This window comes from Antechinus flavipes, chromosome 3 (assembly GCF_016432865.1).
Source record: "Antechinus flavipes isolate AdamAnt ecotype Samford, QLD, Australia chromosome 3, AdamAnt_v2, whole genome shotgun sequence".
Taxonomy (NCBI): Eukaryota; Metazoa; Chordata; class Mammalia; order Dasyuromorphia; family Dasyuridae; genus Antechinus; species Antechinus flavipes.
The window spans coordinates 511,296,998-511,321,823 of record NC_067400.1 but is presented as its reverse complement, the minus strand read 5'-3'; the positions used below and the strand labels follow the sequence as shown (position 1 = coordinate 511,321,823).

General features: G+C 34.8%; 1 protein-coding gene across 1 annotated transcript; it reads right to left on the bottom strand.

The window, feature by feature from the left end:
* On the bottom strand, nt 1-24,826 carry LOC127555015 (NXPE family member 4-like). The gene is made up of 5 exons (XM_051987013.1): nt 24,089-24,826; nt 19,860-20,581; nt 19,380-19,441; nt 16,186-16,404; nt 1-4,263 (listed from the first exon to the last, which is right to left on the bottom strand). Exons 1-5 carry the CDS (start codon nt 24,209-24,211, stop codon nt 3,728-3,730), a joined length of 1,662 nt encoding a protein of 553 aa, XP_051842973.1. The 5' UTR covers nt 24,212-24,826; the 3' UTR covers nt 1-3,727.

Here is a 24,826-nt window from a genome sequence, read left to right as displayed (position 1 = left end):
TGCATTCCTTTTTTTAATTATAGTTTTTTTATTTACAAGATATATGCATGGGTAATTTTTCAGCATTGACCCTTGCAAAACCTTCTGTTCCAACTTTTCTCCTCCTTCCCCCCATCCCCTCCCCCAGATGGCAGGTAGACCAATACATGTTAAATAGGTTAAAGTGTATATTAAATACAATATATGTATACATATCCATACAGTTATTTTGCTGTACAAGAAGAATCAGACTTTGAAATAATGTAAAATTGACCTGAGAAGGAAATCAAAAGTGCAAATGGACAAAAACAGAGGGATTGGAAATATTATTTAGTGCTTCACACTCATTTCCCAGTTCACTGGGTATAGCTGGTTCTATTCATCATTGAACAAATGGAACTGATTTGGCTCATCTCATTGCTGAAAATGGCCACGTCCATCAGAATTGATCATCATGTAGTATTGTTGTTAAAGTATATAATGATCTCCTGGTTCTGCTCATTTCTCTCAGCATCAGTTCATGTAAGTCTCTCCAGGCCTTTCTGAAATCCTTCTGTTGGTCATTTCTTACAGAACAATAATATTTCATAACATTCATATAAAAGTGGCATGCTTTCTGAGAATATTTCCTTGATTAAAATGAGTAAAAACAAAGTTATCACTTGAGCAACATGGAAAAGGCATCCACAGTTTGTGGAGATAAAGAAGATAGAAAAAATGCTTGAATTATGCTGTTTCTCAATATCCAATTTACATGTGATTAAAATAAGAACTTTTAGAGTGAAAAACTGGGAAACCCTGCTTCCTACCTAGAATTATTTGGTGATTCCAAGACAACCATGTATTTCCTTTGTGTAGCTTGGCTGACTGAAATGTAGATTTTGACTTCTGATTATAACATAGAGGTCAATCATTTTCTGTAAAAAGAGTCTACTTTAGAGTATATATTGATCAAGATCAGAGTCCAAAATGGGTGTGAAAAGAATCTTAGAGCTGGGTCCAAGAAGAAAACGTATTTTTATATAACTAGAAGACTTCAGAGACTGTTTCACCATTTGCTTTTTGGAATCAATAACTGGAGGACAAACTTTGCTGCTTCTAAGAGCTGACTGAGAAGGAATTTATATTTGACATTTCTTTGCATTGCTATCTATTACTTGAGAGGTGGAAATCTAACCAAGGGAATAGATTAAGAAAAGTTCTACAGATCCTAGACTTAAGGGAACTGCTTTTTCTTAATGTGTATAATGCTATCTCAGATCTTAGTCAAAGGAGTAAATGTTTTTTAAACTCTGAAATCCTCAGAGTTAGAATTGCAGCTTTGGTTGGAAATGCATAATGCTACCTCATGAGCTTAGCCAAGGGAGTAGAATTAGAAAAGCTCTTCAGTTCTAGGCTTGGAGCTATGTTTTAAATGACTTTAACATTTTTCTATTAGTCCAGAAGAGGAGGAGCCTGGGCACAATGGTCAAGCTGTCCTGCTTAGCAGAAAGTGATAGGCCCAGAAAAGGAGCAATCTTAGTGCAACAACTAGGAAGACTTGACTTTTTAGTGACTTTAGATAAAGACTATCTCTGAGCTAGGCCAGAGATATCAAAGATCATGATTCAGAATTATGAGTTCCTTTAGGTACATATTTTCCTTACTCAGATGACTCCATGCTAAGACTTTGCAAGTTTTTGCTCATTTTTTTCTCATGCACATTATGTACTCTAGTGGGAGAATATGTCCCAGGTATATTAATGCTATATTATATAAGTGCAGCTAGATGGGGAAGTGGATACAGCACCAGCCTTGAAATCAGGAGGACTTGAGTTCAAATGTAGCTTCAGACACTTATCACATCCTAGCTATGTGAGCCTGGGCAAATCACTTAATCTCAATTGCCTTAGCAAATAAATAAATGACTTAGTAGAAGATTAAGCATTAATGGTGTCATCCTGTCTTTTTGGTGGGGGTTCAATAGTTATCGATGTGAGTACTAAGTGTATATTTCTCCTACCATAGCTTCCCATAGGACTTTTACAGTGATTTGTAACAATATGTGTAATGTCTGCGCTAGCTTTCTGGAGGTCCTCTGGAAGGGCCTTGGTCTCAGCAGGACAGACACCAAGAGAATGGACAAGAATAGAGTCCAAAGTCTTTATTGTCTCTTACACAGTCTGCTTCTGTCATAGTCTGATCCAGTCTCCCTCAGCAGTCTGCCTCACAGTCTGACTAGTCTCCCCCAGCAGCCTGCAGGTCTGAAGGTCTGGCTTCTGTCTGACTTCCTGTCCCCAGTTCTTATATACATTATTACAATTACATCATTACAGCATACTGAATATGTGTGAACTAGAGAATCATTACATCACCATGCTAAGTACTAAGTCTATATGTGAACTAGAGAACCATCTCTCATCAATTCCTCTGTGTTAACACCTTGTTTCAAGTATGCTTCTTTCAAGTACACTTCTCCAGAGTTCTGGCTCTCTACAAGTATGCCCACCTCCATTGAGAAAAAGTGCTTACCTGACAGCATCAGTACAACTGGTTGAGTGAGCCAATCCCATCCCAGAGAGAAGAGAGACAATTAATAATAATGATGATAATAACAACTAGAATTAACTAAAATAATAATAACTAGAATTTAAGATTTACAAAGCACTTTACATCTGTTAATTCATTCAATACTCAAAACAATCATGTAAGATAAATTCTATTATCTTCACATTCCATTTTACAGATGGCAAATGACTTACCAAATGTCACAGCACTTGTAAAAGTCTTAGATGGGATTTAAACTCAGGTCTTCCTGACTCAAAGTCCTGCAATCTATCCACTTTGGTACTTAGTTGCCTAGGAATCAGGTGCCATGCCTACATATGGTACAATAGCATCATCTATTCTGCATGTATCCCTTTACATTTGCCTTCTTCTTAGTTCTTTTTCCCATGTCATTTATTAGCTTATACTCTTCTCTTACTTTCCTTCTGCTTTCAATTTCTTTACAAAATATCAAATATTTTCAATAACTAATCCCAACCTTTTTTCTATTCAAGATGCACCCCCTTTTCTCTCAACTCTAAATTTCACCTTTCTTCTCTTTGGGCATTTAAATTCAGATCACCCCAGGATGTTTCTGGTGAGTTGCTGCCATAGTTTGACCCAGTTATTCTTTATCTTCAAAGAAGTTGGCAACTGCAGTAGACAAAGAATGAATTATCTGAGTAAAATGACAAAGTTGCCTAATCTAGAAAAATCTATTTTCTCAGACATTCATTAAAATATTTGTTGAAAACCTACTATGTACAAAATACTAAGCAAGGCACTCAAGGAGTTAAAAAATGATGGCCCTATTTTTTACAATAAACACACACATATATATATATAAAACAATAAAAAATTGTTTTAATTTTTAAACAATACTCCAAATATTCCTATTTCAAATTGAGTGCTGAGTTATTGGATGAATAAAAGCTACTTGGGGTCAAAAGCAGATAGTAGAGGTTTATAATCTAGTGACAAGTATAAGTAATGACTACTGAATAAAAATTATAAAAAGCATAAAGAATAACTTGACTATATCAAGCAAAATTTATTTTAAAAATATTTTTCCTTTCTTATTTAAATTCTACATGACTAATTTGAATTGAGTTCTTAGGTATCAAAATATTGACTTGTTTGATATCACATTGATAAACAAGAACAGATATAACCTGCTCATGGATAACTGGGACTTGATTTGGTTTTTGTTTGTTTGTTTGTTTTAGCAAATATAGTTTAAGAACATTTTAATCTGATTCTCAACCACGTATTCAGGTGGATGGACATCATTAGTACCATAGGCAACAGTCATGTCCCAGGCATCAATAATACCCACGTCAAGATCTTGGAAGATATCTTTCAAAACCAGAGAGTGCACATAGCCATGAAAGTCACTAAGTCGCTCAGGATCATTATTAATATCCCTGATATTTTCACCCTTGAGGATCACTTTTGTCTCTGGGCTTCTCTGGAATAGACGCTCAATGGCATTATGGACATTGATGGCCCGTCGGATAAAGATGTCAATGGGGAAAAACCTAAAGTGCTGGCCCAGAGAAAAGACAATAATGGTGTTTCTGTCCCCTGCTATTCTGTCAATGACACGGGCAAGGTATTCATTCTCTTTTGCTGAATAGCTATTTGAGCCAATCAAAGGGTATCCATGTCTCTGCCACTGAATGTATATCTTCCTTTCCAAGTCCACAACAAGTTGACGTCGGAGGTTCCCAAATCCGTGAAGGTCAACAGACTTCAGTGCTGATAACAAAGAAAAATCACAAATGGGTTTTTTTTTAATTGCAAAAATTAAGTAAGCAAAAGCATAGTATAAAGGTAAGGGGGGTATAGTTGACTCTAAGCTGAATATCAGTCAGACAAATGGAGAACCAAATGAGAGAAAGTGGTGTACAAAAGTGGAGAATGATGAAAAATGTTATATAAAAGTAATTAATCATGAACTAGTTATTGTTTAACCCATTTTGACATTTAATTATGTTCTTTCAAAAGGGATAGAGACTGGGGAGATGAACTAGACCTATCACTCCTTTTATACATATCCCTGGTGAGGAAATGGCTCCTATTAATGCAGTTTGGCACTTTCTCTGCAAATTAACAGTCTTTTTAAATAGCTTTTTTATTTTCAAAAATATGTAAAAATAGTTTTCAACGTTCATCTTTGTATAACTCTATGTTCCAAGTTTTTCTCCTTTCCCCCTGCTCCTCTCCCTAGCCAGCAAGCAATTCAATATATCTTAAACATGTGCAGTTCTTCTATACATATTTCTACATTTATCTGCACAAAAAAAAAAAAAATCAGATCAAAAAGGAGAAAAAATAAGAAAGAAAAAAGTAAACAAACAACAAAAAGGTGCAAATACTATATTGGGATCCACATTAAGTCTCCATGGTTATCTTTCTGGATAGATATGACTCTCTCCATCACAACTCCATTGGAATTGTCCTGAATTACTTCATTGTTGAAAAGAGCTAAGACCATCAGAGTTGATCATCATATAATCTTGTTGCCACTGTGTCCAATGTTCTCTTGGTTCTACTGACTTATTTAAGATCATATCTACAGTAAGACTTAAACTCAGATTCTCTTGGCACTGAGATAAGCTTTTTATCCATTATGACACATAATTTCTCACTGTAAAATTATATGTATGAATATAAAGGAATTATATATTAATTTATAAAATATGAATATATAATGTTTATATTTAATATATTATAGATACATATGTATGTATAATTCTGTTTTGTTTGTCCTTTATATTCAAAATTCCAATGATATCATGATTTTGGATATTAAGATACAGTGGGTTCATCTGTGGCTGACCAATCCAATATGAACTCAAGGTTTGACCACAGAATAGACAGAAATAATCGCTTTGAGCATTTGGGATGGAAAGGTCTCTACATCTGTGCATCTAATGTTTCCTTTTTTGATGCCTTTTTTGATGTGGCATTCCATGATGTGTGGTCCTATGTCAGTGCCTCCCATTTCTCCCAATCAATACTCAAATCCTTCAGAGAGACTGTGAGAGTGTTCCTGTACCATATCTTCTGACCTCCATGTGAGCATTTGTCTTATGATATTCTCCTAGGTAGATTAAATAACTACCTCAGAAACTCCAAAATGATCCTGTGGCACATAGTATAATGCCAGGCAAATGACAGATGCTTGATAAGTATTTCTTGATTGATTTATTAATTTATAGAATCCATGTATTATATTCCTTTTCCTTCCTTATTCCCAAAGCCTAATATGGGTTAAACCTGTAATTATCATGCAATATATTCTTGTTAAGGAGCAGCTAAGAGGCACAGTGGAGTACAATACCTAAAATCAGAAAGACATATCTTCCTAAGTTCAAATCTGAACCCAAACAATGATTCTGAGCAAGTTACATAAGTGTTTGACTCGGTTTTCTCAACTTCAAAATGAGCTGGAGAAGGAAATGGCAAATCATTCCATTCTCTCCTCAAAGAATACTCCAAATGAGGTTACAAAGACTTGGACACATGACTGAACAACAAAATATATTCTTGTCAATTTGAATGAAGTTAACTGAGAATATATCAATCTGAAGCTCAGATTTTTGAGTAGGTAGGTAATATGTGTAGTCTTAGAGGTAAGAACTACCTCTTTTAAGTTTGAAAGTTAAATCTTAAAAAAAAATACATCATGAATAGCATGGACATAGTTACAAATGATTGCCTCCAAGAAAATATTCAAAAATATTTTTTCTATTGCAAAATATAGAATCCTCTAAACCTCTTTAAAAGTTGTGATTATAAAGACAATATTAATCCTATTCACACAAAAAAATTATTCCTTTGCTTTAATTCCGGCTTACTCCTTGGTCTTTTTTCTGCTTTCCCTAAGCAAGCTAATCCTGAAAGATCTTAGTGTTATTTATCAATGGGGTGCTGACAAAACCTTTATAGAGTTTTGCTGAAATGATAATATATATAAATACAGTACTTTAGGGAAACAAAGATTTCTGAGAAGTGAGAATCTATTTTCCCCATCACCTCAGGGAAGTAAAGAACTCAAATAAATTGCCACAGGATTTTGGCATTTGTTGTTGGGTTTTTTTTTCCCCTATTCAGTTCTGATCATTGTCAGCATAGAAGAATGTCTCTAGTGGAATGATCTAGGGAGCAATCTTTGACTTTATTATTATTACTGTTAATTGTAATAACTGGTATTCACATAACATGTTAAGGCTTTCAAAACACTCTATATACATGACCTCATCTGATCTTCCCAATACCCCTGTGAGTTAAGTGCTATAGATATTATTATCCAAATTTTTTAGATGAGAAAATGGTAGCTGAGTAAAGTTAAGAAAATTGTCTAGAATCACACCCCTATTGAAGATTTAAGGCAGGATATTACCCTATTGCCTCAAATCAAACAATATATGCTACATTCAATGGTCCTTGTCAGTGATTCAGCATAGGTGTCATGCTTATCAAATTAATAGATGACACAAAGGCATTAAGGACTAGCTAACACATTGAAAGACAGAATTAAGATACAAAAAGATCCTACTCTTGACAGGATATGAAAATGTGTCAAATATAACAAGATGAAATTGAATCAGGATGAATATAAAATCCTACTTCAAGGGTCAAACATTTAATACTATAAGTATAGATTTGGGGAGACATGGAAAGGCAATGGTTTCTACGTGAAATATTTGAGGTTTTTTAATTCCTAACCACAGGCTCAGTTTGATTCAGTAATGTGGTATGGAAGCCAAAAAGGTTAACAGAGTCTCAATGCTTATTGAAGTGAAGATAGTCTTAACCTACTTCTCCCATTCAAATCACATCTCTATTATTTACATTCACAGTTTAGGAAGAATTCTGACAAAATGGAGTGAAACTGAAGTAGTTTACCAAGATAGTGAGATTGTTGATGTTGATTCTAATATAAGTTTGAAATGAAAGAACATGAAATATTTAAAGGAAAGAGACAACTTAGGGATGATATGATAAGTATTTCAAAACCTGAAATATGTCTTTTAAAACATTTTTCCCTAGTTTGTTGCTCCCTAAAGAACAGATTTTTGGCTTAGTGGATTGAGAGCTGGGCCTGGAGCCAGGAAGACCTGAGTTCAAATCTGGCATCAGGCACTAGCTGTATAACTCTGGGGAAATCACAACCTTAAAACACTGGAGAAGAAAATGGCAAACTACTCTAGCATCCTTGTCAAGAACACCCCATGGAAAGTATAGTTCATAAGGTCACATGGCTAAACATAAATAACTGAATAACACTCACAATAAGAGAACAAGTTCTAAGAATGTGTAATGATGACTTCATCAATTCCCATTGATCTAATGACCAAATCCATAAGAATTACTCTCCCATCTATCTACTATCTACTATCTATCTATCTGTTTGTCTATCCATCTGGATATAGATATATTTATATAATCTATATCTATGTTCTATATCTATGAGCATGTTTTGATAGATATCAACAAAAGATATACATATCTATCTATAAATAGATAATTTCGATGATTCAGGGACAGTGAAGTTGATGGCTTTGTGCTTCTCTGCCTTTAATCCAATTCATGAGCAAATTAAGACATCACTAGTGATGTCATTGCTCTTCTTTGAAAATAAAAGACAAACAGCAAACTGATCACATACTAAATATTTAGTAAATATTTGTTTATCTATTGGTTGAATGTATAGAAATCATGTAGACAAATCCTGCTTATTGTAAATAAAACAACAATTAGGGATGGTGGAAAGGGAATAACCTGCCTGAGGAGGTCATAGGTTTCTATTCATGAAAGTATTCAAGCAAAGATTGGATAATTATGGGCTCCTCATTCAATTATTGGTCAGAGTAGGTGAACTCTGAAATCCCTGCCAACTCTGAGAGTTGAAGATTTTATGATTCTAACACAAATACTTTCTGTTAATCAGTCAATAAAAATTAAGTGCCTATAATGTGCCAGGCACTATGCTAAGTTCTGGACACAGACAAAAAAGAATTGGGAAAAGATAGTCCCTGTCATCAGAGAGTGTACAGTTTCGTTGGTTGGTCATTGTCCTTCATTCTTTTTTTTTTTTTATAGCTTTTTATATATAAAATGTATGCATGGGCAATTTTTCAACATTGCCCCTTGCAAAAACTTCTATTTCAACTTTTCCCTTTTCCTCCACCCCCTCCCCTAGATGGCAGGTAGCCCCATTCATGTAAAATATGTTAAAAGTATATGTTAAATACAATATATGTATACATATTTATACAATTATCTTGTTGCACAAGAAAGATCAGATTTTAAAAGAAGGAAAAAATAACCTGAGAAGAAAAAACAAAAATGCAAGCAAATAGTAACAGAAAGAGTGGAAATGTTATGTTGTAGTCCATACTCATTTCCCAGTGTTCTTTCTCTGAGTGTAACTGGTTCTGTTCATTATGGATCAATTGGAAGTGACTTGGATCCTCTCATTGTTGAAGAGAGCCACATCCATAAGAATTGATCATCATATAATATTGTTGTTAAAGTGCATAATGTTCTCTTGGTTCTGCTCATTTCACTTAGCATCAGTTCATGTGTGTCTCTCCAAGCCTCTCTGTATTCATCCTGCTAGTCATTTCTTATAGAATAATAATATTACATAACATTCATATGCCACAGTTTATTCAGCCATTCTCCAACTGGTGGGCATACATTCAATTTCCAGTTTCTAGCCACTGTGAAAAGGGCTGTTACAAACATTTTTGCACATACTGGTCCCTTTCCCTTCTTTAATATCTCTTTGGGATATAAGCTCAGTAGTAACACTGCTGCATGAAAGGGTATGCACAGTTTGATAACTTCTTGAGTATAGTTCCAAATTGCTCTCCAGTATGGTTGGATCCATTCACAAAAGCTTTTTAACTTAAAATAATCAAAATTTTCTATTTTGTGATCAATTATGTGATCTAGTTCTTCTTTGGTCACAAATGCCTTCCTCTGCCACAGGTCTAAGAAGTAAATGATCCTATATTCTCCTAATTTATTTATAATCTCATTCTTTACACCTAGATCATGAACCCATTTTGATCTTATCTTGGCATACAGTGTTAAGTATGGGTCAAAGCCTAGTTTCTGCCATACTAATTTCCAATTTTCCCAGCAATTTTTGTCAAATAATGAATTCTTATCTCAATAGCTGGGATCTTTGGGTTTCTCAAACACTAGATTGCTATCATTATTGATTATTTTGTCCTGTGAACCTAACCTATTCCACTGATCAACTAGTCTATTTCTTAGCCAATACCAAATGGCTTTGGTGACCGCTGCTTTATAATATAGTTTTGGATCTGATACAGCTAGGCCATGCTCATTTGATTTTTTTTTTCATTAATTCCCTTGAAATTCTTGACCTTTTGTTCTTCCAGATGAATTTTTTTGTTATTTTTTCTAGGTTGCAAAAATAGTTTCTTGGGAGTCTGATTGGTATAGCACTAAATATATAGATTAGTTTAGATAGTATTGTCATCTTCATTATATTCACTTGACCTATCCAAGAGCACTTAATATTTTTTCCAATTGTTTAGACCTGACTTTATTTGTGTAGAAAGTGTTCTGTAGTTTTGCTCATATAGTTTCTGACTTTCCCTTGGCAGATAGATTCCCAAATATTTTATACTATCGACAGTTATTTTAAATGGAATTTCTCTTTGTATCTCTTGCTGTTGGATTTTGTTAGTGATGTATAAAAATGCTGAGTATTTATGTGGATTTATTTTGTATCCTGCTACTTTGCTAAAGTTGTGGATTATTTCTAAAATTTTTTTAATAGAATCTCTGGTGTTTTCTAAATATACTATCATATCATCTGCAAAGAGTGATAATTTGGTTTTCTTATTACCTACTCTAATTCCTTTAATTTCTTTTTCATCTCTTATTGCTGAAGCTAGCATTTCTAACACAATCCTGAATAGTAATGGTGATAGTGGGCAACTTTGTTTCACTCCTGATTTTATTGGGAATAGTTCCAGTTTATCCCCATTACATATGATGTTTACTGATGGTTTTAAATAGATGCTACTGACTATTTTAAGGAAAAGTCCATTTATTCCTATACTCTCAAGTGTTTTTAATAGGAATGGATGTTGGATTTTATCAAATGCTTTTTCTGCATCTACTGAGATGATCATATGGTTTTTGTTAATTTGGCAATTGATATAATCAATTATGCTAATGGTTTTCCTAATATTGAACCAGCCTTGCATTCCTGGTATAAATCCTACTTGGTCATGGTGTATTATCCTGGAGATGATTTTCTGTAATCTTTTTGCTAATATTTTATTTAAGAATTTTGCATCAATGTTCATTAGGGAGATTGGTCTATAATTTTCTTTCTCTGGTTTCATCCTACCTGGTTTAGGTATCAGTACCATGTCTGTGTCATAAGAGGAATTTGGTAGGACTCCTTCTTTCCCTGTTATTTCAAATAGTTTATATAGCATTGGAGTTAATAGTTCTCTAAATGTTCCATAGAATTTGCATGTAAATCCATCTGGTCTTGGGGATTTTTTTTTTAGGGAGTTGATTAATAGTTTGTTCTATTTCTTTTTCTAAAATGGGACTATTTAACCAATTAACATCTTCCTCTATTAATCTGGGCAAACTATAGTTTTGAAGGTATTAATCCATTTCAATTAAGTTATTAAATTTATTGGCATAAATTCGGGCAAAGTAACTCCTAATTATTGCTCTAATTTCCTCTTCATTAGTGGAAATTTCTCCCTTTTCATTTTTAAGACTAATAATTTGATTTTCCTCTTTCCTATTTCTAATCAAATTTACCAAGGGTTTATCAATTTTGTTGGCTATTTCATAAAACCAACTTTTAGTTTTATTAATTCGATAGTTTTTTTTTTTACTTTCAATTTTATTGATCTCTCCTTTTATTTTTAGAATTTCAAGTTTAGTGTTTGATTGGGGTTTTTTTAAATTTGCTCTTTTTCTAGCTTTTTTAGTTGCAAGCCTAATTCATTGATTTTTTTTTTCTTTCTCGATTTTATGCAACTAAGCCTCTAGAGATATAAAATTTCCCCTTATTACCACCTTGGCTGCATCCTACATATTTGGTATGACATTTCATTATTGTCATTCTCTTGGGTGAAATTATTAATTGTGTCTATGATTTGTTGTTTTACCCAATCATTCTTTAAGATGAGCTTATTTAGCTTCCAATTACTTTTTGGTCTATTTTCCCCTGGCTTTTTATTAAATGTAATTTTTATTGCATTGTGATCTGAGAAGGATACATTTATTATTTCTGCCTTTCTGCATTTGAATTTGAGGTGTTTATGTCCTAATATATGGTCAATTTTTGTATAGGTTCCATGAATTGTAGAGAAGAAAGTATACTCCTTTCTTTCTCCATTCAGTTTTCTCCAAAAATCTATTATATCTAACCTTTCTAGTATTCTACTTACATCTTTAACTTCTTTTTCTTTAATTTTGTGGTTTGATTTATCTAGTTCTGAGAGTGCAAGGTTGAGATCTTCCACTATTATAGTTTTGCTGTCTATTTCTTCTTGCAGCTCTTTTATCTTTTCCTTTAGGAATTTAGATGCTAAACCACTTTGTGCATATATCTTTAATATTGATATTGCTTCATTATATATGCTACCCTTTATCAAGATATAGTGCCCTTCTTTATCTCTTTTAATTAGATCAATTTTTGCTTTTGCTTGATCTGACATTAGGATGCTTTTTTGACTTTACCTGAAGCATAATAGATTCTGCTCCATCCTTTTGCCTTTATTCTGTATGTATTTCCCTGCTTCAAGTGTGTTTCCTGTAAACAATATATTGTAGGGTTCTGGCTTTTGATCCAGTCTGCTATCTGCCTCTGTTTTATGAGGGAGTTTACCCCATTTACATTTATGGTTTAAAAGTACTAATTCTGTATTTCTTGTATCTTATTATCCCCAGATTATGCTTTTCTCTTTCCTTTCCCCCTTGCCTTTTCCCCAGTATTAGACTTATGAGCATCACTTGCCTCATGCAGTCCTCCCTCTTTAGAATCCCTCCCCCCGCTTCAAGTCTCTCCCCTTTTCTTAAACATTTTCTTTACTATTTCTGTATTCCCTTCTATTTACCCCAATCCTTCCCTTTCACTTTTCCCCTCTAACTTTTCATTGAGGTGGGAGAAGTTTCTATGTAAACCAAATATGCCTAATATTTTCTCTTTGAGCCAGATCTGATGAGAGTAAGATTCACATTATGTTCTTTTCCCTCCCTTCATTCCCTCCCTTTGCCTCTTCATGAGATGTAGTTTCCCTCTTTTTACCTTCACTTTTCCCTTTTTTTGGTACAATTTCCTTTACACCTCTAGTTCCTTTTTTTATATTATAACAGGAAAATCTAATTATATATGTACTCTTTATGTATACCCATAACAGAAATACAGTTCTCAAGAGTTCTTTTTACCTTTTTATGCTTCTCTTGAGTCCTATATTTGGAGGTCAAACTTTTTGTTTAGCACTAGTTTTTTTCATCAGAAATAAATGTAATTCATCTATTTCATTGAATGTCTATCTTTTTACCTGGAAGAAAATGCTCAGTTTGTCTGGGTAAGCTATTCTTGTCTGCATACCAAGTTCTTTTGCCTTTTGGTATACCAGATTCCAGACCCTTCGATCCTTTAATGTGGATGCTGCTACATCCTGAGTGATCCTTATTGTGGCTCCTCAGTAATTTTTTTCTGCTTGCTTGTAGTATTTTTCTTTAGTCTGATAGTTCTGGAATTTAGCCATAATATTTCTTGAAGTTTTGATTTTGGGTTCTCTTTCAATAGGCAATCAAAGAATTCTTTCAATGTCTATTTTATTTTCTGGTTCTATATAACATCTGGGCAGTTCTCTTTGATGATTTCCTGAAAAATTGCATGTAGGCTTTTTTTTTTCCATCATGATTTTCAGGGAGTCCAATAATCCTTAGATTATCTGTCCCACATCTATTTTCCCAGGTCTGTTGTTTTCCCAGGTAGGCATTTAACTTTTTTTTTCTATTTTTTTCTTTTCTTTTTTTTTTGTTTTGCTTGACTGATTTTTGATGTCTTCTTGAGCCATTCATTTCAATTTGTTCAAGTCTGAGTTTTAATGAACTATTTTCTTCATTTACTTTTTAAATTTCCATTTGTATTTGTCCAATAGAGTTTTTAAATGAGTTGTTTTGTTCTGTGAAATTTTTTTCCATTTCGCCAATTTTTTTAAGAATTATTTTCTTTTTCCAATTCACAAATTCTGTTTTCCTTGGAATTGTTTACCTTTTCCAATTCACAAATTCTGTTTTCCTGGGAGTTGTTTATCTTTTCCAATTCGCAAATTCTGTTTTTCAAGGACTTGATTTTTTTATCCACGCTATCTTTTAATGAATAATATGACTTATCCTGAGCCTCTTGCAAAGCTTTCCTTTCCTTTCCCCATTTTTCTTCTAGCTCTCCTTTAAGATCCTTTTTAATTTCTTCTATGAGAGCGTTGTGTGATGAGGACAGATCATATCCACCTTTGGATCTAGAAACAAACTGTTTTTAGTATCCTCAGGGTATGAAGCCTGCCTCTTTCCATATAGAAGCTATCAATAGTTAGATCCCACTTTGCCTTTTTTGCTCATTTTGGGAAAAAAAATACTACAGTCTGCTTATGGGGGGGGGGAGGGGGAGGGCGCCAGTGGGGTATTTCCAAGATGCCTCTACAGACAACAGGAAGTGGCAATGAAGCAGCAGTGAGACAGCACCTACCCAGCTGGCTGAGGATTAGCAGTTGTGCTGAAATCAGCAGCAGAAAGGCAGAAACTGCTGCTGCCCTGGGACCAACAATTGCGGCTGCACTTGGATCACTGCTGAGTCACTCTGGCTTTTGGGTGGGTGTGGTTAGGTCCTGAGACCTAGTACTTTGGGGTAATAATCTTTACCTCCTGTGTTTATAGCTTCTCTGCTGATCTACTGGCTTGCTGCCAGAACAGAGTAGCTCACATTGTGATAGAGTTCTCCCACAGATTTACGCCAGCAGAGATCACAGCCCGCCCCACTCCAGTCTGCTCAGCTTGAGCTGTTTCCTGTGCTCTCACTGCCTGCCTGAGGTCTGTGCCTGGCCTAACCCCATTCCATCCTCATGCATGAGCAAAACAGACCTTTTCTGGAGAATTTTGAGAATATCTTCTGTTGGTAATGTGTTGTACTCCCAGTATTCATGGGTTCTGACAGTCAAGCATTAATTTCAAGGCTGAATTTCATTAAATAGATTGAGGAAAAAGGAGGGTTTAAGAAGATGTGTGTGTCCTCTCTGCCATCTTGGCTCTACCCATCAAATAGTCTGATTATCCTTCATTCCTGAAGAGGACCAAAATGACATCACTATGTTAGAATCAAGTTATAGTGTGTCCAACTGTGACTGATCAGACTAAGATGAGCTCAGAATGCTGTACCCCAGGTTAGGCACAAATGGTGCATATGAACAATTGAGGTGAGTTCTCTAAATGTGCATATCCTTTGAGCTACTTCAACTCTATTTTACTCAGAGAGTGCAGTACCTTTTTTCATGTGGGCATGCCATGCTGGACAATCCTTTGCCAGTTTCTCTCAAGTCATACAATGAAATCTTGGCAGGAAGAATAGAATCATGGGTTTAAAACTGGAAGAGATCTTAAAGGTCATTGGGCCCAATTTCCTCATTTTACAGATAAGGAAACATACACACACACACACACACACACACACTTATATGTATTTATATATATGTATGTATATATATACATATATAGAGACAGACAGACAGACAGACAGACAAGTTAAATGAATTGCCCAAGGTCTAGTCAGTACCTTAAGTTGGATTTGAACTTGACTTCCTGATTCCAAGTCTGAAGCTCTTTCTCATACAATACTGTCCTTCGGTATTTATCATCAAACTTTGATCTATTGGAAGGGGATCATCAAGACAAGGGAAAGAGCACTCTTCTGGTATTTAGAAGCTACTTAAGCACTACAATGCCTAAAACCTTGACATTCTCTTAAGATTATATGTAGCTTTGTTATGTGAGTTCTAGGAGCAGTTCTGACCCAATCACCTCTCTAGGCCTCAGTTTCTTCAGCTGTAAAATTAGGGGTAAAACTAAAGTTATAATTTCTCTGTTGTGAAAACATTGAATGGAAATCTTTTTGTGAATACTGACTCTACAATAGAACACACTGTAAAAGGAGGTGATGGGGTTTCCTTTCCCAGTTTTTTTTTTCCCTTAAAATAATGGAAGACCATTCTCCTATATTGTTTACAAATCTCAGAGCCTCTCTGATAGAAAGAAGGTGCAGCAGGAACCTATTGATGTTCCTTCTCCAGTTTAATTATATATAGGTCATCCTATCTGAATTTTAATTTGAATGCATTCACTATGTGAATAATAAAGTGGGAACGATCTGTGAAGAAGGTAGAGAGGCAGCTTATTCTCACTGGTTCCCATTAAATCTGTGAAATATATAAATGCAAAGGAATGGTAATTGCATCTTAGATAAAATGTTAAAAGTTTTGAAATTAAGTAATATGAAAAAAAATACAGTGTGTGACTATATACCCTCCCCTAGAAACCTGAAGAAGCAGATTCTAAAAGAGATTTGAAGATGAGTTCAACATCAAAACTCACTTCTGATGTTCTTTGTGAAGTATTCCATCCACTGACGGGTCGTGGAGTCTCCCAGGATATAAATGAGCTTTCCCTTCAAGCAAACATTCATTTGGGTCTCAGTGTAGAAATGAGACAAATTGCAGGAGACCAAATTCCATATGTTATTCCAGACATAGCCAGTGGGGACTGGGGACCACATCCCAAGATTGCATTTCTCTTTTAATGAAATTGTTTGCTCTGTCAATGAAATACAATAATAGTTTTAAAAATATCAAAGAAACAAAAGCAATCTAGACATATTGATTGTTCTGGTTTAAATTTATTTGCATGCTGAGCCATAGATAATCTTGGGAATTCATTAACATTGTTAGATAACTCTCTAAGACCAAACATTATGTGTAGTTAATTACTGAAGCTAAAAAAAAAAAAAAAAAAAAAAAAAAAAAAAAAAAAAAGTCTTATTTTTAACTTAAAGGTAGCCTTGTCTGATTTTTGTTAGCTAGATGTGGTGGCTCTGATTAAAAGGATGTTAGCCTGCTCTTATCAGGGAAAGGTGGACTTTCTAGCTACACACTAAGTACAGAAGCCACTATTGCAGTAGTTTTTCTTTTGTTCTTGGAGAGGCCAAAGACATCTTGGAGAGGAAGGTGATGTCTTGACTTGCAAGTGAATTGGATTTAACTTAAATTGAGTTTTGCAGAATTCTCTCTTCCAGTGTCAAAGGAGCTCAATGTCAAGACAATGGTGCCAAACGCAATGGGAGACCTTGGCCCTTTTAAGTTAAGATCTCTCCTAGTTTTCAGTTTTTCTGAGGCAATGCCTGTTCAGCAACTTAAGGCTAGGTAAAAACTGAGACAAAACAAAGCCTAGTTTGCCTTCACAAAAGAATCAATCTGGGAAGAGAAGACCCTCAGCGTTTCTGGCCAGGACAGAAACAATTGCTATGAACAGAAACAATTGCTATTTACATTCACTCTGAGTTATTAAAACCCAAATAGTGAGCAAGTGAGGCTTGTATTGGGACCTTTTTTTTTTTTCGCCAATCTGTGAAGGCCAAAGTAATTTGAATTTAAAGGCACAATCAAGTAGCTCCCCTTAAACCACAATGGGTTTTTATCAAAGACTAGTTTTCCAGACTATTTTTCAAAAATCATAAATGAAAGCTACATGAGACAAAAAAAGCCCATTAATTATTTCAGTTTTTTTGGGGGGAGAGAAATGATAAAATAAATAGGAAAGGAAAAAATTAGTTCTTGAGAAGTATAAGTAGTCAAAATGTATATTCCTTTGGATAGATGACCCATATGTAAGACCCAAATAGACAGAGGGAAAGAAGGAGGAAGAGAAAGAGGAGCAAAAGAAGGATGATGAGATGGAGGAGAAAGAAATAGCCAGTTGCCCAGGAACTGATGAGTTGGCAGTTACTATTGTTCACAAATTGTTATATATCCTTTGGCCTTGAAGAGGACTATGCTATAGCTGATTGGACTTCGAATCAATCAATCAATCAACAAGCATTTATTAAATTGTTGTTCATCCTTTGTTCTTGAAGAGAACTATACTTTAGCTGACTGGACTTAGAATCAATCAATCAACAAATATTTATTAATTTGTTAATAAACAAATAGCTGTTCATAGAGCAGCTAAGTGGTACAGTAGAGTGATAGACTTGGAGTCAAGAAAACCTGAGTTCAAATCTGACTCTATAGACTTTTAATAACATATTCCAGATATGAGAAATGACCAATACAAAAGGTTGGAGATTCAAGACAGAATATCATATGTTCTGGCCCTCTGTGGTCATAGTGAATTGGAAGAGACATGGCAGGAAGACTAAGGAAGAAGCTGATGGAATTAAAGAGAGGTGTTAGGTGGCACTGAATTAAAGTGGTGGCTCTATGAGTAGAGAAAAAGAATTGGAGATGAAAAAAATTGTGAAGGTGGAAGTGGTCATTTTTGGCCTCTTATTGGATACAAATGTGGAGTAAGAAAGCTGGAGGAGCCCAGATTAATGTTTCCAAACCTGAGACTAGAAGAACAGCAATATAATAATAATAATAATAATAATAATAATAATAATAATAATAATAATGTTTAGGGGAGAAGATGATTTGTAGGGGGGAGGAGAGAACAATGAGTTCCACTTTGGACATGTTGAGTTTGAGAAGTCTCTAGGAAATCCAATTTGAAAGTTAATTTTAAGCTCCTTTTAAGGAAAAATAGCCTAAGAACAAGAGATGACCAAAGGCATGGTTGAATTACTTGAGCATTAGTGGGTTGTCCTTTGTTGGAGATCTTCAGTCAGAGATTGATTAACTCATTGGGAATATTAGAAAAGATTCAGAACTGAACTTAGAGCAGATGATCTCTGAATTACTTTCTAACCTTGAGAGGCAGTGTTATTTAATTTTTTTAAAGCATATTCCAAGGAACTAATGATCTTGATGTTTAATAAAAATGACTTATTTTAATTATTTAGTGAAAAGACTTTATTAATATTGGCGTACAATCTTTACTAATAATACCAAGAAAGTGGATCAATAAATATTTATATGTAAATTTATAGATACAAAGCAAGCTATATGCTTTATAAAAAAGAAATAACTAGCAGAAGGAAGGCACTGGAATTAAGAGGATATTGGAAAGATGCTACAAAGGTGAAAATGACAGGTCTTGGCCACAGCTTGGATGTGAGAAATAAGAGGGTAGTAAAGAATCCAAAATAAATTCTGAGTCTCAGGACTGGGAGGATGGCACTACCCTGTACAATAACAGGGAAGTTAGGAGAGAGGGAAAGATAATAAGTACTATTGGGGACATTTTTAATATCATATTTAAGATGTCTACTGGAAATCCAGTTCAAGATCTCTGAAAGGCATTTGGAGATGAAGAGAGAAATTGGGTCAGAAAAGGTCAATTTGAGAATCATCAACCTAAAGATGATAATTAAACCCATGGGAGATGATGATATCACCAAGTAGTATAAAGGAGAAGAGAAGAGGAACCAGGACAAAACTCTGAGGGGTACCTATAATTAGAAAGTATGATCTGGAGGAAAATCCAGAAAAGGAGGCAGAAAAGCAATTAGACATACAAAAGGAAAATCGGGAGAGAGTTGCATCCTGAATTTTACATATTTTATCTTAAACTCAGAGAATACATGCTTGGAGTAATTCTGATTTAGAATGTTGACATTTAAAAAGAATACCTACTGTTACACACTGAGACATTGATGGAATCAAAACTGTTCAAAATCTCCATCCCTGTGTTGAACCTTAAAAAGAAAGAAACATTAAGTTATCCAACTGGCAGCCTAGAATTCAAAAGAGGATAAAAAGTAAGACCAACTCAACTCATTTGCCTCAGCAAGTCTGGGTTGTGGGTAGGGAATTAAGATCTCTGGAAATAGCAGACAGTTTCAGACCATATAATAAATTAATAAATACATATACATATCTGTATGGGTATACATATATATACACATATATTGTACATATAATATACATTGTATAAGGATAATTATTGCCTATATTATAGAGGTAGGTCCAAAGTGGTTTCACATCCACATTCCTACATGACTTCTCATGACACCTTCATGAGAATAAATAAATAAATTCAACTTCATGATCCTTAACTCTCATTCAAGTACATTGACTCATGCAGGCAGGACAATTCTTGAATAATTTATTTACCTGTTAAAGAGGCTTTTCTCTAGGATGCTAAGATAGGAAACTTCCCTATTCTTAGATTTTAATTGGGCCAGTGCATCACAGGACACTTGTGGAGGTTTCACACAGTAGAAAGCTTCTTGATCTCGGTGATCCAGATACTGGCACAGTTCAGCACTTGTATTTAGAACCAGACCACATTCAGTGAAGACCTGGGATGTGCCATTGATAAATTGGCCTATGAAAATCACCTTATCATAGCCCCTATTCCTTGCTCTCCATAGTGCAGACACCCCTTCACTAGGATGGATAAGCAGAAGAGACACGGAGATTCGGCCTTCCCAGAATAAAGTGAAGCTGACAAGGTAGGTACCATTGTTGAAGTCAGTCACTTTTCCTGAAGCTCCTGCCTTCAGGTCTGGAGAAGAAATCCTAGCCCTTAAGAAGTCCCCTCCATATTTTTTTCTTTGTCCCAAGTAGTCTCTCACCTCCAACAAAATATCTAGCTTATCTGTTACACAGTAAGTGGTTTTAGGATCGATGATTCTGACCACACTGTGGGCTGCACTTGTGGTGGTGTTGACATGAGAGAATGGCCTGTATGGGATGAGCTGGTCTAGTTGTTTCTTGATTTTGTTTATTTTCAAGTCAATATTTGTTTGTTCAATTGATAATTTAGGACACAAGGGTATCCTTGAAGCATTGTAGTGATATATAGAAATGGGAAAGTCCAGTTTAGGCCAGAACTGAAATAATAAGAAATATGAGTTACTATGTGCAAAACACAGAATTTTCCCCTATTTTATCATCTTCAATTGTTGATGTTTGTATCTTTTAACATATAACCTGTTGCTATTATTTATCTGCTATACTACAGAGCAAAGCAGACTGACAGAGAAATAAGCAACAGGATAGAATAAAAGGCTGGCAAACAAAAGAAAAGAAGAGAATGGAAAGGAAGGGAAGAGAAAAGGGGAGGAAAAGGGAGAGAAGGAGAGGAGAGAGAACTGGATAAACATTCACAATCAGGGGATTGGACATGGATTCAAGGGAACTGAGAAAATATTTGTTGTTTGTTTGTTTTTCATTCTTTCATGCTTACATGCAAGGAAATTAGATTTAAGTTAGGGAGGGCCATGCAAATTCATAAACATCTGCATCCAAAGGCAAGACATAGAGCATGATGATGACTAGAGATGACCCTGGATGTGGTGGGAAACTTCCATTTTTAAACTAAGATCTTTAAAGGATCTCAGTTTGACTGAGGCAACACCCAATTCATGATTCAAGTCTAGGTAAGAAATGAGGCAAAGAATGTCCTCCTTTACCTAGTCAAAAAAACAAAAAACAACAACAACAACAACAACAACAACAAGAAAAAAAACAGTCTGGGAGAAGATTCTCAGGGTTTTTAGTCAAAAGAGAAACAATTGCTAGTTACATTTACTTTGAACCTATTAGAGCCCAGACAATGACTAAGTGGTTAGAGTATGGACAAACTTTAGAGAGTAACAGTCAGATGAGACTCAGGATGAGAACTCAAAGTGCCAGGGACTGAGAAGTGATGGGGAGGTCAGGAAAGTCTTTTTCTTAGAAAATGATGGCATAGCAGAGAAGAAATATGGGGTGATCCCTTGAAAGTGTGAAAGTTGGTTTAAGTTCAATGCTCAGGAAAATCTAGTTATATTCTTAGGTGAGATGGAAAGAGCTAGTTCATAATGGATGCTTAAGATGGGAGGATGGATATTTGCTGAGGCTGGTGGGGAGTGGAGACAGCATCAGTTTTTAGATTGAGCTGAAAGAACACTTTACAAGAGTGTTAATAGCATGACAACAGCATGAAATATACTTTTATCAAAATCATCAAATCAATCAGTGGGCAATTATTAAGCTTTAACCAGGGACTATGTACTATTCACTGCATTAAACCCTGGAAATACACAGAAAAAAAAATAATCCCTTCTTTCAAAGAGTTTACATTTAAGTGATGTAGGCAACCTATACATAAAATAAATTCAAAGTAGATGAATGACAGCCTTAGAAGAAACGATACTAACAGCTTTGGAGGCAGGAGGAGTCTTTCTAGGGGTAGTGACATGAATTCCTTTTTTTAAATTCAATTTTATTTTATTTTCAGGTCTGTATTCTTTCCCTCCCACCTCCTTTCCCCCTTCTATGGAGAAAGCAAGAAAAACAAAATTCTTGTTACAAACATGCATAGTAAAGAAAAGGAAATTCCTATATTATCCATGTACATTATATATATGTGTTTATGTTATATATGTATGGGTATGTATTTTATATATATGTCTATATATATGCATATATGCCTTGATTTTTGCCTCAGAAACCATTACCTTTCTTCATGGAGGTAAGCAGCATGTTTCATGAGGAATTCTTTGGAATGGTGATTGATCATTGGAATGATCAGTTTCTACAACTTTCAAAACTACTTATATTTGTAATATTGTTGTTATTGTATAAATTGATTGATTAACTGATTCTATTGAGCTTAAAGAAACCAGGAAACCATAAGAATCAGAGATTGGAAAGAAGAACAATAAAAATGCAATGTGGAAAAATAAATAAAGAAATAGGAAATAGAGCATTATGTTAAAAGATATGACATTAATAATTAAGGACGGACATAACTGGACATTACTCCTGTGTGTTGCTCACTTTCTCATGCAGGCTCATACTAGATCCCCCAAAGAGAAGTATGCATGAATAGTGAATATCAGAAGAGCAATAGCAATCCCATAATTGTTTTTATCCCCCAAATTCTGGTTACTATACTAGCTGAGAGATAATTTGAACACATATACACATAGTATGTATGTATGGGTATATATGTATATATATGCATGTATAAGTATATAGATATTTATATCTGTATGTGTATATATGTATTTAGATGTATGTTTATATATAGATAGAGCAATATGTATATATGTATAGAGGGCTTTTTCTCCTTTTCTCCCTTTTTAAAAATCATGTTTTTCATGTAATTTTCCACTATGCTGTCACCTGGAGGCACTTCCTTATTCTGAGTCTATAATATATATATATAGTCCCCAGTAATCAACTAAGTCTTAGCGGAAGTCAGAACAGGAACTGGTTAAAATTTACTACTCAAGTGTGGGATGTGTATGAGACAGACAGACAGAAACAGAGAGACAGAGGAAGGGAGGGAAAGAAAGAGATCCCAGAGGAATTAAAAAGGAATGAGATCAAATGAGACCAAGAGCATAAATAGCATGTTGACTTGGCAACAAGATGAACTACCTTTTCTTCAGAACTTGGAAAAAAAAAAAGGAGAGGGTGATGAAGAGAGATTATGAGGGTACAGAATAGGGAAGAAGATGGAGCTCATGAAGAATGTTTTGATTTTCTCAGTAAAGTAAGTAGCAGGCCCCTGAAACTAAGCAGGAAGGTGTTGGGCAGAAGAGGTGGGAGAAAGATGTAAGAAGTTTGAGAAGCTCTGCACTAAGAATCAAAAAGCTTGTATTCTGGTCTGAGTTCTATCACTAACCAGCTGCCCAACTCTCAACAAAATATTAAATATCTTTGGGCATCAACTTCCTTACATAAAAAGAAAGGACTGAATTATTGTGGTTTTATACAGCTATAAAATTTAATTATCCCATTATTCTTTGTAGTTATTCTATGTGCATTTCCCATGAGTTTCTAACTCTAAGGTCCTTTGGAGGAGGAAGCTCACCATTTGCCACTCCATTTAATTTCATAAATTGTCTGGACAGAAGTTTCTTAGTTCCAATCTAACAGGACAACCTAACAATCTAGCAGGACAACTTTTTTAGCACCACAAAAACTTAAAGCATTGCTGTTGTCTCCATGCTTGTTACTTTCTTATGCCAAAGGCAACTCTCTAGACTTTGCATAGCCAGACATATATTAGGTATTCTATGTTTTCAACTCCCAGAAATCAATTTAGAATCTGAGACACTCTGTCTTGAGGGCAGTATTGGGTGCTCCTTCAAATATCCTTGAAATTCAATATGGACTTGGGGAACATAAGAAAATGAGCCCTTGAGATAAGTCCTATTTCCAGAGTCTGTATAAACGTTAGAGACAGTAGTCCTTTTTAATTTTTTTTAAAAAACCTCAAGTCATTTTGTGGCCATAGATAAATATACCATTAGCACTCCCCTCTGTGATTCTTTTTTTTTTTTTTTTTTTTTTGTATTTGCTTTGGGATAGAGTATACTATTGGGAAATAAAACATTGTTTACCTTTGAGAAGTTTTTAGAAACTATCAAAATGATCAAAGCAGCCAATACATACATCATCATTACCAGTAATTTCCAAGTAGTCAGGTTTGAAGTCCTGCTAAGCAGCCTAAGAGAGATGAACATTAAAAAATGCAAAGAATAATAAAAAGGATATTGCTTTATGCTCAACTACTATCATTTTTAACAGCTCTCTAATTCTTAGAATGCTATTCTTCGCTCAGTTCACATTCTTCTCATTTTGACCCTGAAAATGTGCCACTAGCACATCATATAGACAAGAAGGACATTATACATGAAGAGCTGCTTATGTCTGAATAATGAATTACTAAGACAATTTTGTTTAGAGAACTCCTTAGGGAGTTTTTCCTAATTATAATGGATGTCTCTTCTTGCCACAACACCTCTCACCCCTCAGGTCACCAAAGATTCAATAGGCACAGAAAGATTTTCTGTACGAGTTAACAAAGAAAAAAAACATTACAACATTACTGTTTGAGCACTTTAATTAAACGAAGTGACAATTTTTCTCCCTCTTTCCTGCTTGAGCCAGTCCCCTATACTGGGGACTGTTCAATTAGAATTTTAGAAGTGGAAAAATCAACAGAAGCCCTCTGGTTCAACTATCTCAGTATGATGCCCAATAAGATGACAACGAATCATCTTTCAAAACCCTTCATGAGGAGGAACCCACTAGACCCAGACAATCCATAACAATTTTGGATAACTAATCATTATGAA